At 41.4% G+C, this 14,084-nt stretch overlaps 3 protein-coding genes across 3 annotated transcripts; all 3 read right to left on the reverse strand.

Moving 5' to 3' along the window:
• Positions 1-362: 362 nt before the first annotated feature.
• LOC130733148 (disease resistance protein RUN1-like) lies at positions 363-7,400 on the reverse strand. Its single transcript, XM_057585250.1, has 4 exons — positions 6,926-7,400; positions 5,396-5,834; positions 1,057-2,157; positions 363-777 (listed from the first exon to the last, which is right to left on the reverse strand). Exons 1-4 carry the CDS (start codon positions 7,017-7,019, stop codon positions 690-692), a joined length of 1,722 nt encoding a protein of 573 aa, XP_057441233.1. The 5' UTR covers positions 7,020-7,400; the 3' UTR covers positions 363-689.
• Positions 7,401-8,852: 1,452 nt separating this feature from the next.
• Positions 8,853-10,413, reverse strand: LOC130733147 (uncharacterized mitochondrial protein AtMg00810-like). The gene has a single exon (XM_057585249.1). It carries the CDS (start codon positions 10,411-10,413, stop codon positions 9,598-9,600), a length of 816 nt encoding a protein of 271 aa, XP_057441232.1. The 3' UTR covers positions 8,853-9,597.
• A 1,507-nt stretch (positions 10,414-11,920) lies between these two features.
• LOC130733146 (uncharacterized) lies at positions 11,921-14,070 on the reverse strand. The gene is made up of 2 exons (XM_057585248.1): positions 12,301-14,070; positions 11,921-12,052 (listed from the first exon to the last, which is right to left on the reverse strand). Exons 1-2 carry the CDS (start codon positions 13,535-13,537, stop codon positions 12,027-12,029), a joined length of 1,263 nt encoding a protein of 420 aa, XP_057441231.1. The 5' UTR covers positions 13,538-14,070; the 3' UTR covers positions 11,921-12,026.
• Between the last annotated feature and the right edge of the window lie 14 nt (positions 14,071-14,084).

Raw genomic sequence — 14,084 nt, forward strand, 5'->3', positions numbered from 1 at the left:
AATAACTAAATCTCTTATCTCTTAGATTAATAAAAGTAGTTACTAGTAATAAATTTGTAAAAAAAAAGATTTACTTTCCTAGATTACCCTTATTTACTTTCCTATGATTTTCTCTTTCCAAGTTAATACTTCTAAAGTTTATCATCTCTTTCATATTAAATATGAGGGTGAACTTAGAAAAAATTATTTAATGCTTTCTAGATATTAGAAAGTGACTTATATTTTATAACAAATTTTTTTCAAAAAATGTAACTTATAATAAGGAAATGAGGGAGTATTAAGTAACTATGGAATAGACACAATTAAAAAGGGGAAAAGACCTATCATGTTAAAATTGGGGATTTGTTCCTTAAGTCACAATATAAGATTTACCATAATCAATTAATCATAACCATGGATTTGACTGTTCAGATAAAGGATCCAAAATAGAAATTAAATCCTCTAAACTGGACTCATCATAAAAAAAGTGCAATTCAAGATTAACAGGTCCGGCCTGCATTTTATCCGACTTTATTCTCAGAATAGACACAATTCTCACAAATAAACCAATCAAATTTTTAAACCATTTCTGAATATAAAATGTGTCCAAACACTACTTCCTCCTACGTAACACACAATAGAACCACCGTCTATTTTTGAGCTAGCAAACACTTGTGACATATTCTGTCTTGTGAGACTAAGTCTTCCTTCTACTCCATATCTGTGCTTTGTATAAACAAGCGATTCTTATTATTCTTGGCCCTTTCCACAATTGTTTGAATAAACTTATATTCATACCTGCAACGCACAAGTCACAAGCTTGACGAATTAATCATACGCAAAACGGATTGTCACGCATAATACAAAACTACGTTGAAGTTAAAATCATTCATGTTAACAAAGGATCCTTTAAAATGACACTTAGAAGCCTAGATTTCTTGATAAACATATCAAAGAACTTAAAAAAACTAAAAACTAAGTAACTAATTAGCATATTATTAACCACTAGTGCTAGTGGACTAGACGTCAAATAAGGAACATATATAACTAAAAAACTTTTAAAAGTATAGCACATACCCAGTACTATAAGTCATTCCAGACAAGCCAGCAACTTTAAACAAAGCTGACCTCCAGTTTTGAATCATCTCAGAATCATACACAAATCTATTTTCATGTGCAACCATGGCTTCTCCATAACTATTTTTCTGATATCTTACATCTGATGGTTCCACTTTATAAAAGATTGGCCAAACTAATTGATTCTTCGTCGTCATACACTCCAGGATCTTATCAAGTTCATCAAGACACCATGCAGATTTCGCATAATTTTCAGATAGAACAATAATGGAAAGTCTTGATGCTTCAATTGCGTTAATAAGAGTTTGTGAAATCTGGTCGCCGCACTCCAATTCCCCATCATCCATGAAGGTCTTGAATCCCTCTCGGCACAAAGCATCATAGAGGAAACCTGTAAAAGAGTGGCGAGTATCACCTCCCCTAAAGCTGATAAAGATTTGGTAACGAGCCGAATGTCTCAAACTGTATAATAAGGTTTTCCACTCCTCAATGGGTTGACTTTTTAAGGAAGATCCCACTTCTTTAATTGTACGAGGTAACCCTTGACATTCATTAGCAAGTTCTCGTGCCAAAGATAATAGGTCGAACGAGGACTCATCATCAATGTATGAATGTTTTTTGAGCAAAGTCCAAGCTTCCTCTTCAAACAAGGGAAGCAGAGGGATTTCTCTCTGACAATCCATTAGGGTACACTCTTGTTGGCTACGCGTGGTGAAAAGGACCTTGCACCATTTACCATTAATAGGAATACCTATATCCTTTCGCTCAAGCCGTGCCCGAACATCATCTAAGATAACAAGAACTAGACGATTACTTTCAATCTCCGAAGATATCGCATTTGCTCTCGCGACTTCAGAATATCTTTGAAATGTCAGATCCAAGGAGTCAGCAATTTGGTCTTGAATCTGTCGGACAATATTTCCGTTTTGGGGCACTGTGGCAAATATAACTTTATTAAAAATCCTTAAATACTTGGCTTTCTTACCCACTGCCTCTACCAATTTTGTTTTACCAGAGCCCTGCTTCCCATACAATCCAATGATGTGGATACTATCATCTTCTAGTGCAGCCATAAGTTGATCCATAGTTTTTTTTTGTGGACTCAAAACACACAAAGTCTCCAGAAGAGAAGTACTCTAAACCTCGAACTAGGCGGGAAAGTGGCCCAAATTCATATTCGGAATTCAGCGTCTTCATTTTGTTTAGCATTTCAATGAACAGCTTGTATCTCCTGTTACTATAAAGAAAATAAAATGGCTCTGTTAAACAATTATTGGATCTGGCCTTCTGCAATTCTGTTCCAAGCTTCTCCTCCTCTTCTATGAGCTTCTCTGCTTCTTTTAGCCACTTCAGAACAACATCATTGACTTTTTCTGTTTTCTTCATAGCTTCAACCTTTTCCAGCACACTATATCGGTTAACCTTGAGATTCACCTTTTGAAGCAACACCATTCTAGTGATTTCCCGACCATGAAACAAATATCTTGATGAGCTAAAGACATACTCGTCATCAAATTCCATTGAACACAAGTAACCTGAAAAATAATCATTTAACACTTAATCCAGACACATGGTATTTTTATGCAACAAATCAAAACAAAATGAATCAATTAAAGTACAAGATGAAAATTTGTAATACATGCTGTCGCTTGGCTAATAGCAAAGAAAATTTTGTTATATATAAATTTATAATCCCCAGAAAGTAAGGACAAAGGCTTCTATCATTTAAACTTGATTTTCTATCCTAATTAATTAGTTAAATACCCATATAACCGTATTATCAGCATTGATCTTGGGCATTTAGTGAAAATTAAAAAAACTGGCTGGAAGACAAATCACAGAATCAGTAGTAGTTATATATGTGAACTTTAAAAAGATATGCAAAGGAAAGTGAATGAAATTTTTAACTCACTTGTTGAAGATGTTGCAGGCACAAGCGATGATGTAGATCCCTCAACTCTTTCTTTCTGAGAATCACAGACAACCAGGGCTTAAGCCAAAGTTGAAGAATAGATATTAGTAGGAACATGTCACAGTCACATAAAAGTACAAATTGGCATCAAATACGTACGCGTTTTGTTTCAGAAAATACATGAATAAAATTAGGCTTAAATAAGTTTTTGGTCCTAAATTTTACCATATGTTTGACATTGGTCCCTCGCCGGAGTTAATGTGGGCTTTAGTCTCTAACCTTTGTCAAAAGGTTTGGTTTTGGTTCCTCCGGAGCTCTGGGACAACGCCGGTGCTCTGGTGGCCCATGATGGCATGACCACGTGGGATTAATGAGGTAAGGTGGAATAATAAAATATTTAAATTCAAAACATATGGGAATTAACCTCAGTAATAAAAACCTAATTACCTCCTAATTAATTTCATTCATTCATTAAAATTGAAACACTAGAAGTTCATCTCCTAAACCTAGAAATTTAACCATTTTCTTCATCTTCAAAACCCAGGCACCCATAATTCCCTTCATCTTCTTCTTCCTTCTTCTCATCCCACTCTCACCCAACACCACCATCACCAGCGAAACCCCACCCTCAGCACAACCACCGCCAACCCCTCTCACCCAAAACCACCACCAGCTCCTCTAAAACCCCCTACCAGCACCACCACCGCCAACTCCCCAAAACCCAATCTTCTGCCCACCCTTGAACTTTTTAGCAAAACCCATATGTTACACCCAGATCCAAGGTGTCTTGCCATCTTTATTCCTCCACAAATCCAAGCCCCAAACCATGAAGCCAAACCAAACAGAAGATGAAACCAATCCAAACAAACCCGGACCCAAATTAGAGAAAGGAGATGAAGCAGAGGTGACGAAGGGATGGATCCAGAACTTGTGGCAGAGGTAGAGCAGATCGCGAAGGAAGAAGACTGCGATGGAGGAAGGGAGATCGAGGGTGAGAAGACCCACGACCACAATGATGCCTCCGGCAGAGGCGCGACATCCCTACCGTAACGACGCGGTTGAAGATCGGCGGTGACGGTGGTGGAACAAGCAGTGGCAAGGAAGAATCTCGATTCATTCTGGTATTGGAGTTTGGAGTTGTTATTCCTCCTTCATCTCTTTCTGATCGTGGATTTGGGGATTTGGTGGAGGGAATTGGGATTTTTTTCATCTCTTACTTCTGGTTTGGGTTTTGGGGATCTGGTTGAGGGAATTTTATATATGAAGTAAATTTTGGATCTGGCAGATGCAAGCAATTGCCCCCCATCTCATCTGTCTTTCTCCTTTAATTAGTGTATATGTTTGAAATGTTTGGATCTGGTATTGTTTGGCTAGAAAGTTGGTGAAAATCAATAATTGAGGACGAAGGTGATGGCTTTTGGATGAAGATGATGATGTATCAGTTTTTTTCCTGGTAAGGTTTTAATGAAGCATCATTCCTATAGTCTTTCTCTTTGGAGGTGGTGGGTGGTGGGTTTTATCAGCTAGTAGGTGGAGCATTGATGTAGTTACTGTAGAGTTGCTACACTTAGCTTTTATTTTTCCCTTGTTTCTACTTGTATTAGGTTGAAGTATCCCTTGTACTTCTCTTGATATCAAGTATTCTTTGTACTTCATTTCAATATATTTTACACAGCTTATTAAAAAAAATTAGATAAATGGAGAGATTAATTTGTTTTATTTTTAATTTAAATAAAAAAATTATTCCACCTGGCCTCATTAATCCCACATGGCCATGTCACATGGGCCACTGAAGCTCTGGCGTTGATCCAGAGCTCATGAGGGACCAAAACCAAACTTTTTTACAAAGGTTAGGGACTAAAGCTCATATTTACTCCGCGGAAAAAGACCAATGCCAAACATATGATAAAAGTTAGGGACCAAAAACTTATTTAAGCCATAAAATTACCTCATCAATTTAATTGTTAAATATGATACCCTACCCAAAATTAAAACATCCATCTTTTCAAAATAAGTACATAACCCTTTCCCCTCCCCCTCCTCATCTTCAACAATATTCATCCTTCTTTTCTTTTCGTTTTTATTGTGGTTGTGTTTCCCCTATCCCTCTCCCTTTCTTTCTCCCCGATGAAGCTTCCGCCATTGAAGCCGAGCTTTTTCGTCATTTCAGGTTTTAAACCTCGGTTAGCAGGGCAGAGAGAGATTTTTCACACCCGTGACAAAGATCAACAATAAAGATTCGTTGCCCACGCGACAGTGGTAGACCACTTCGACACCTTCATTAATAATCCTTAAATTCTTGACTTTCTCACCCACTGCTTCTACCAATTTTGTTTTTCCAGAGCCCGGCTTCCTGTACAATCCAATGACATGGATACGATCATCTAATAGTGCTTCCATAAGTTGATCAGAAGTTTTTTTGTGGACTCAAAACACACAAAATCTATAGAAGAGAAGTACTCTAAACCTGGAATTGGGATGGAAAATGGCTCAAATTCACATTTTGTATTCAGCATCTTTATTTTCTTTAGCATTTCACTGAACAACTTGTATCTCCTCTTACTATCAAGAAAACAAAAAGGCCCTCTTAAACAATTACTGGATCCAGCCTTCTCCAACTCTGTTTCAAGCTTCTTCTCCTCTTCTATGAGTTTCTCTGCATCTTTTAGCCACTCCCAAACAGCATCATTGACTCTTTTTGTTTTGTTTGTGGCTTCAACCTTTTCCAGCACACTATCACGGTTTGCCATCAGCTTCTCCTTTTCAACGTTCACGTTTTCAGTGATTTCCAGACCATGAAACAAACATCTTGATGAGCTATAGACATAGTTGTCATTTTCCATTTGAACACAATTACACAAGTAACCTGAAAAATAATCTTTAAACACTTAATCCAGACACATGGTACTTTTATGCAACAAAATGAATCCATTAAAGTGAAAGATAAAAAATAGAACAAAGTAGAGAAAATACATGAATAAATTCACCTCGTCAATTTAAGTGTTGAATATGAATCCTTCCGGCAAAACCGATGCTTGAACTCTTATTTAAGTGTTATATATATATATATATATACCCTTGTTAACCAAAACTTTCTGCTCTGTTGGTGGTTGTAAATTTTATCAAATTTTCCCCTGCATAGCCTCATGGTCTTTTTTTTTTAATGTTCTTTCGAGTCTGGCTTTTTATATATATATATATATATATATATATATATATATATATATTTTGCGTTCACATTTGGGGGACAAATTAAAAAGATGTCAATAATTCAAAGCAAAACCAGAAGTATTTTATGTATCAGAAAATATTGCATAAATTTTGTGGTACAAACTAGGAGCAGGATTGCAGGAGCCGGAATATAAATATATCAACAAGTAACTGAGCAGCAAATAATGCAAGCATTGAATAATGAAATCTGTAACATAGAACAAATAAAAACAGTCAGACTTAACATATCTATTATCATCATTAAGCATATTATATTCCAAATAGTGAGGTAATGAGTTAATATGTATTCAATTGATACCAAGTGAAATGAGTTAATTAACTAACGAGAGCAAGTGACAAGCACAATATCCCAAAGGCCCTAACAAAGCTCAATTAAAGCTAAAAATATTCCTTTAAGAGCAACTCCAACGCTGGTTTCTTAACCAGGTTGGAGTTGCTAAGAAACCAAGGGCCAGTTTCTTACCCATTGGAGCAGGGTTCCTTAAGGTTCCTTAGCTAAGGAAAAGTAGGCAGAGTTGCTTCTGCAAGCAACTCTGCTTTATCAGTTTCTTAATTAAAATAACATACTTTCTCTCACATTCACTTCCAACAGATTTTAGAGGGAAGAAATAGTAGAAACAGATTGCATGAACTACCTACAATTTTATTCAAACAATAAAAATAGAAAATAATTACAAAGCTTCAGAAGATTAAATTTTTACAAAGAAAAATGAAAAAAAAAATTACAGAAGCTGAAGGGTGTAAAGGAAAGCTTGATCCGGTTGTTTTTCTCCGATCTAGTGGCGGTGGCGGAGGGTGGCGGAGGGTGGAAGGCCTGCATGTCTCCGATCCAGTGCTTGAGGGGCGATTTGGGTCCGGATTGAAGCTTTGGTGGAGGCTGGGGTAAGTTTTGGTTGCGGTGGTGGGTGTTTGGTGGCGATGAGGAGACGGTGAGGCGGGTTTGGTGGCGGGTGAGTGGCGGTGAGGTGGTTTTGGTTGTGGTTGTGGGTGTTTGGTGGCGGAGAGGTGGGTTTTGTTTGAGGTTGTGGGTGTTTGGTGGCGGTGAGGAGGCGGTGAGGTGGCGGGTCGAAGGAGGTGAGGAGTTGGCTGTGAGGAAGAAGAGAAGAGGAAGAAGAAAAGAAGAGCAGAGGAAGAGCAGAGGAAGAAGAAAAGAAGAGCAGAGGAAGAAGAAAGGGGAAACGGCTAGGGTTAATGAGGGAGGGAGTGATAAGGGAGTATTTATAGTGGATGACCGGGTTAGCCGGTCATCCAACCGTTTGGAACCGGTCCAGACCGGTTTTGACCGGCTGGACCCGGTTTTCTGCCCGTTTGGGCTTTTTTTTTTAAATTTTTTTGAATTTACCGGTTTGACCGGTTCTATTAAGTAAATTTAAATTAAATTCGTATAAATATTAATTAAATTATTTTTTAATTGATTTAGTATTAAATTTTAAATCTAAATTGTGTGAAAATAAATATTATTAATTTATGTTGTATGGTGGGACACGGGTGGGACCCTTCAAATAGTAATTTAAGAAACCATGGGTTGGGCAAAATCTGGTTCAGTTCCTTAGGAGTTTCTTAAGTCTGATGTGGCAGTACGGGTCCACAGAAATAGTGCAGAATAGTGCTGAATAGTGTGTTAAGAAACCAGATAAGGAACCAAGGGTTGGAGTTGCTCTAAGTGACAGGTTACCAAAAGAAAAGAATACATCTTTGGTGGTTGACTTTACTTCCTCAGTTCCTCCAACCTTTGATTTTGCTGACAGGTGCTTTGAGTTGGTACTCTGACTTAGTAATCCTAATATGGTTCAAATTAAAAAAATAGATTCACATATCATAAATAATATTGAAGGCTCTAACGCCTTCAATTATTGGTAGGAAACATACTTTATAAACAACAGGATGCTGACTTGAGACCCAACTCCCCAGAATTCCCAATTGAAAAAAAAAATATTGAAAGCATTATTTTATCACTAAACTAGCCTTCCTAGTTGATAGCATCTTGAAAAATTTTCTTGAATAAACTTTACTAAGACTTTTTATCAGCAGACTACTTCAAGAACCTAATTATGTTCCTGAAGTCCAATGCTCATATTTATCACTGAACTAATCCGATAATTCTTGGTGTCACCATGTTTCAGATGGTGTTGTGATTTTTACCTAGGAGTGGAGAAACACTTCTCTTTTGTTCATTAGAAATAATGGCTGCCACTAGCTTAATTCATGCAGTTAAGGAAAACATTCACATTTTATTCATTAGAGGTAATTTGATTAATAAGGAGCCTTGTTTGTCTGCTATTTATGCAGTAAATTGAAGGAGTTTTTTTTCATTAGAAATTCACAATATTAAAAATCTTTGGGGTAGGAGGAGATATATGAAGCTTTCTGTTCTGAGCCTTGATAAAGAGGAATGGCCTAATGTTACAACAGGTGCAGGTGTAAAGAAATGCAAGATTCTACAGTAAGCACATTTCAATAGCAGATGAGGACACAAAATTCTTAACACAGGTGGCCTGGGTATGCATTTACTGGTTCAGTTGATATATCATGTACCCCTATTTCTTTATAACTGAAGACTAGCACATAATTAAGTAACTACCGAATAAACACAATTGAAAAGGGAACAAGACAAATCATATTGAAACTGGCCAAAAACCTCATTAAGTGATATAAGAGTTACCAAAACTATGGATTCATTTAACAACAACTGTTCAAATAAGAATTTAAAATACAAATCAAATCCTATAAACCAAATTTATCAATAAAATGAGCATGTCAAGATTAACAACTCTTGAATTTTATTGGATTGAGATTGTGATAAAAATTTAACCAACAATGGGTACATTCTGCATTATTCAAATTCAAATTGTCCAAAACAGAACTTCCACCTTCTACTTAACATACACATTAGAACCGCCATCCATTTCGCAGATAGCAGACACTTGTGTACAATTTTTGAAGGAAATCAATTCCGTGAGTATTATTGATAATGAAATACCCTATATATACAACTTACCTAGTTGACTAACAATAAATATTAAACCCTAATTACAGGCGTAATTACAAAGAGAATAAATAATATCCTATTCTATCACACCCCCGCAGTCGAAGCGGGAGGTTCACCGACGCTGAGACTGGAACGAAAATCATCAAAAAGAACCCGAGGTAGGCCCTTGGTAAAAATGTCCGCAATCTGATGACGGGAAGGAACATGAAGGACGCGAGCCTGGCCACGCGCGACCTTTTCCCGAACAAAGTGGATATCCATCTCAATATGTTTGGTACGCTGATGATGCACTGGATTCCCAGAGAGGTAGATGACACTAACATTGTCACAGTGGACCAATGTTGCCTGAGAGAGAGGAAAATGAAGCTCCAGAAGTAAATTGCGGATCCAGCAGGACTCGGAGACAACATTAGCGAGAGAGAGTGGGTTGCCGCTTGGAGGACCAAGATATGAGGTTGTCACCGAGGAAAACACAGTAACCAGAAGTGGAGCGTCTGGTGTCAGGACAGCCCCCCCAGTCAGCATCAGTGTAAGAAACAAGCTTTTCAACCGGGGAGGGATACAAATGTAGCCCATAAGTCAATGTGCCACGAACATAGCGGAGAACCCGCTTGAGGGCAAGCATGTGCTCGGTGTGGGGTGCATGCATATGTAAGCAAACCTGCTGAACAGCATAGGAAATGTCAGGACGAGTAAATGTGAGGTACTGTAGGGCACCAGCAAGACTCCGATATAGGGTGGCATCCTCACAAGGAGTCCCAGAGGAAGAACTGAGCTTCTGCTTGGTGTCAACCGGTGTAGCAGAAGGGTTGCATGAGGCCATGCCGGCGCGAGCAATAATCTCAGTAGCATAAGTGCTCTGACTGAGGAAAAGGCCACCTGCATGTCTAGTGACAGCGATGCCAAGAAAGTAACTCAGAGGACCAAGATCCTTCATAGCAAACTCGGATGCAAGAAGTGCCATAAAGGATTTGCGGAGATCATGCGATGATGCAACCAGGATGATGTCATCAACATAGAGAAGTATGTAGGCAATATCAGAACCCTGCCGGAAGATGAAAAGAGAATGATCGGAAGTGCTGTGCCGGAATCCAATAGAGGAAACATAATCAGCAAATCGCTGATACCAAGCACGAGGCGCCTGTTTCAGACCATAAAGGGACTTCTTCAGACGGCAGACATAGTCCGGGTGGTGAGGGTCGCGGAAACCCAAAGGCTGATGCATGTAGACAGTCTCATGGAGATCACCATGCAGGAAAGCATTCTGGACATCCAACTAATGTATGGGCCAGGATCTAGAGAGCAATGCTGAGAACTGTCCGGATGGTAGCCGGTTTCACCACGGGGCTGAATGTCTCGTCACAATCCACACCTGCAATCTGAGACCTGCCATCACCTACAAGACGAGCCTTATAACGCTCAAACAAACCATTAGACTGCTTTTTATGGCGAAAAATCCACATACAGCGAATAACATTAACATCATCACAAGGACGGGGAACCAACTACCACGTATTATTTCTAATAAGTGCATTAAATTCAGACTGCATAGCGGACTTCCAATTGGGATCGGATAAGGCTTGTTTTGGGTTACGAGGCAAGGGTGAGATGGACGGGTCATCAATAGAGACCGAAAGGCTAAAAGGCTTTTTAGGTTTGGAGATGCCGTGCATGCTACGGGTAGTCATGGTCCGTATGGGTGGTGCAGGTGGGACCGAAGGCAAAGGCAAAGGCGAGGGAGAAGCAGGAGGGGAGACGGGAGCCGGTAAGGGAGGCGAAGAGTCAGTGGGACTCGACGGCGGGACCGGAGGGTCAGGTGGTCGGGATGATACGGTTTGCCAATGGTGGAGCAAATAAGGAGGAAGGTCCTCGGTGAAGCACTCATAAGAAGGGGCAGGAGTCAAGGATGGGTCAGCAAAGGGGAATCGGGTTTCATCAAAAATGACATGCCGCGATATTATAATTTTTCTGTGTGACAAATCATAACATTTATAACCTCTGTGATTCATCGGATACCCCAGAAAAACACACGGAGTCGATCGTGGTTGCAGTTTGTTTATTGTAGCGGAAGGAAATAGAGGAAAACATAGACAACCAAAGACACGTAAGTGTGAGTAGGAAGGGTCGCGATGATACAACAGCTGAGTAGGAGAATCATTCTGAAGAGTCTTGCGGGGAAAAATGTTCAGAAGGTACGTTGCCATTTGAAGGGCATGATGCCAAAATGAAGGAGGAACGGACGAATGAGCGAGGAGGGTGCGGATCATGTTGTTAATGGTGCGAATCTTCCGTTCTGCTTTGCCGTTTTGAGAAGAAGTGTGAGGGCAAGAGAAGCGAAAAATAAGGCCATTAGCATCACAATACCGATGAAAGGATTCATTGTCATATTCACGTCCATTATCACATTGAAGACATTTAATATTTGCTGAAAATTGTGTTTTAATAAGTGTAGCAAGAGTAGTAAACATTTCATAAACCTGAGATTTCTTGCTAATCGGAAACGTCCATAAAAAATCAGTGTGATCATCCAAAAACAAAACGTAATAACGATGACCAGCAGTACTTAAAACAGGAGACGTCCATAAATCACTATGCAAAATATCAAATGGTCTCAAAGTAATAGTTTCAGATGAACTAAAAGGCAACCGGACATGTTTGCCTAAAACACAAGAATCACAAACAGAACTAGAACACGAAGGTTCACAAAAAATAAGTTTAGTATTCCTAAGATGGTTTAAAGCTGAGGAAGCTGGATGACCAAGTCGATTGTGCCAGACACTAGAAGCAAGACCAGCAAAGGGAGAGGAACGAGTGACTGGGTAGAGGTCGCCGAGGCTGTTACATCTCAGGAGAGGCATCCCCGTCTGGAAGTCAGACACCGAGAATCCAAATGGATCAAAAGAAACAGAAACATTATTGTCAGTAGTGAGTTGTCGCACAGAAATTAAGTTTTTAATAATTCGCGGAGTGTGCAAGACATGATTGAGTGCTAAAGGTTTGTGAGGGGTAGGAATAGAAGTGTATCCCGAACCCTGAATTGGAATGCCCTGACCACTACCAACTATCAGTTTCTGATTTAAATGACTTAAATTAGAATAAGACGTGAGAGTACCTTGAGATGCCGCAGTATGGGACGAGGCGCCGGTGTCCATGTACCACGTGGTGTCTGGAGGAGTCAAAGACATGGTGTGCATGGCAGCAGCGATATCAGTGGGTGCTGGAGAAGCAGTAGCGGTGTAGGCCTGAGGACGCGGACCTAAAACGCTGGGTTGCTGCGGAGCACTCATGGGACGCGACCACTGAGATGTGGGGTAAGGACAAGGAGGCATGCCCCAAGGGGAAGGAGCCCAACCAGGGGGAGGAGCCCAACCCCAGGGATTCCAGGATGCCTGCGGTGGTGGGCGCCAGGGTGGAGGAGATGCAGCAGAGGAACCAGAGGAGCCAGATGATCCAGGATAACGGGAGCCACCTTTCTTCTTAGGTTTACCAGAACCACCCTGATAATTGCGATTGTGCCCTGACCCATAACGATGGTTGGAGTGGCCCTGATCGCTGCGGTAGGTGGGGCGCTGCTGAGAGGAGTCAACGGAGGCATGTGGACGGGAAGCAGAGGTGTGCAAAGCAGTCTGAGAGGCCGGACCTGACATCCTGGCGAGACCAGATTCCTCTAGAATCAACATGGAGCGGACCTTGAGGAAAGGTGGCAAAGGCTCGCTCTGACGGATCAGGGTGGCAACACCACGAAAGGGCTCAGTGAGACCAGAGACCAACTGAAGAACAAGACGATGGTCACTGACTGGGGCACCAACATTCCGCAACTGATCAGAGATATGTTTCAGACGCTGACAATAGGCGGAAACATTAGGAAAATCCTCCATGCGAGTGGAGATGAAATCCTGGTCGAGAGCGACTACACGAGAGTTCTGATTGTCCTCAAACATAGAAGCTATACGGTTCCAAGTAGCCATAGCAGTAGAACCTTTCTCCATAACAGTGGAGAGAAGGTCGAAGGAGATGGTGGAATAAATCCACTGTTTGACGGTAGAGTCAAGAGTGGCCCACCGAGCATAGGAAGCATCGGTGCGCGCAGGAGGCTCCATGTCAGCTTGAGGAATGATGTGGTGGAGCACCTGAGTGGCGTGAGCATGAGTCTCAAACAATTCAGCCCACATAGCATAATGATCCTTGTCTATCTCGAGTTTAAAAGGAATGTTGTTTTTGATATTGGTGACAGCAAGGGCCGGATGGAAATCCGACTTGGCAGGGGAGGACGTCGGCGGCGCCGTCGGCGGGGGAACCATAGTGGTGTCGCCAATTGGAGAACCCGTGGTAGAATCAGTATCAGCCATTGAGCCGGCTGCAAATAAAGAAGATGGGAATAATAATAAAATTATGGGGTTTTGTTTTTTTTTTGTTTTTTTTTTTTTGAAGGTTTGGGTGGCAACCGGTCTGGGGAGAACCGGTCTGGGCGAACCGGATTGGGCCGGTCCGGTTCGCTGAAGTGGGGCTTGGAAAACGGGTCAGACGGGTTTGATGGACCCGGATCTGAAGCTGTCGGGTAGGAGAAGACAGCGGGCAAGGGGCGATGCGGCAGGCTTGGGCGCGACGGGCAGGGGTCGCGGCGGCAAGGACGGCTGTCGGCGGCGGCGATCCAGGAGCGGTGTGGCCTTAGAGAGTGGCGGCGCGACGGAGGCGCTGGAAGAGGGACAGAAACGCGAGAGTGAAGATGCTCTCCAAGGGACGACGGCGCTGCGGGCAGAGGCAGGGAGGAGGCACGCGGTGGTGCAGAGCGGCGGCGCGAGGGAGGGCGCGGCGGCTGGAGAAAGGGGCGGCGGCGGCAGCACAATGGAAGAAGTGGTGCGGCGGCGGGTAGGAGTGAAGGGGCGGAAGCAGTTA

The sequence above is a fragment of the Lotus japonicus genome, chromosome 1 (assembly GCF_012489685.1).
Source record: "Lotus japonicus ecotype B-129 chromosome 1, LjGifu_v1.2".
Taxonomy (NCBI): Eukaryota; Viridiplantae; Streptophyta; class Magnoliopsida; order Fabales; family Fabaceae; genus Lotus; species Lotus japonicus.

Bases quoted from the DNA above. Each gene is read 5' to 3' on its own strand.
- LOC130733148 (XM_057585250.1), bottom strand. From the start codon at position 7,019: ATGCAGGCCTTCCACCCTCCGCCACCCTCCGCCACCGCCACTAGATCG. The intron at 5,835-6,925 runs GTAATTTTTTTT...ATTATTTTTCAG, and splicing joins CTTTACACCCTTCAGCTTCT to GTTACTTGTGTAATTGTGTT. The intron at 2,158-5,395 runs GTCCACAAAAAA...GTGTGTTTTGAG, and splicing joins ATAGATTTTGTGTGTTTTGA to TCCACAAAAAAAAACTATGG.
- LOC130733147 (XM_057585249.1), bottom strand. From the start codon at position 10,413: ATGCATCAGCCTTTGGGTTTCCGCGACCCTCACCACCCGGACTATGTC.
- LOC130733146 (XM_057585248.1), bottom strand. From the start codon at position 13,537: ATGGCTGATACTGATTCTACCACGGGTTCTCCAATTGGCGACACCACT. The intron at 12,053-12,300 runs GTACTCTCACGT...TCTGACTTCCAG, and splicing joins CCATACTGCGGCATCTCAAG to ACGGGGATGCCTCTCCTGAG.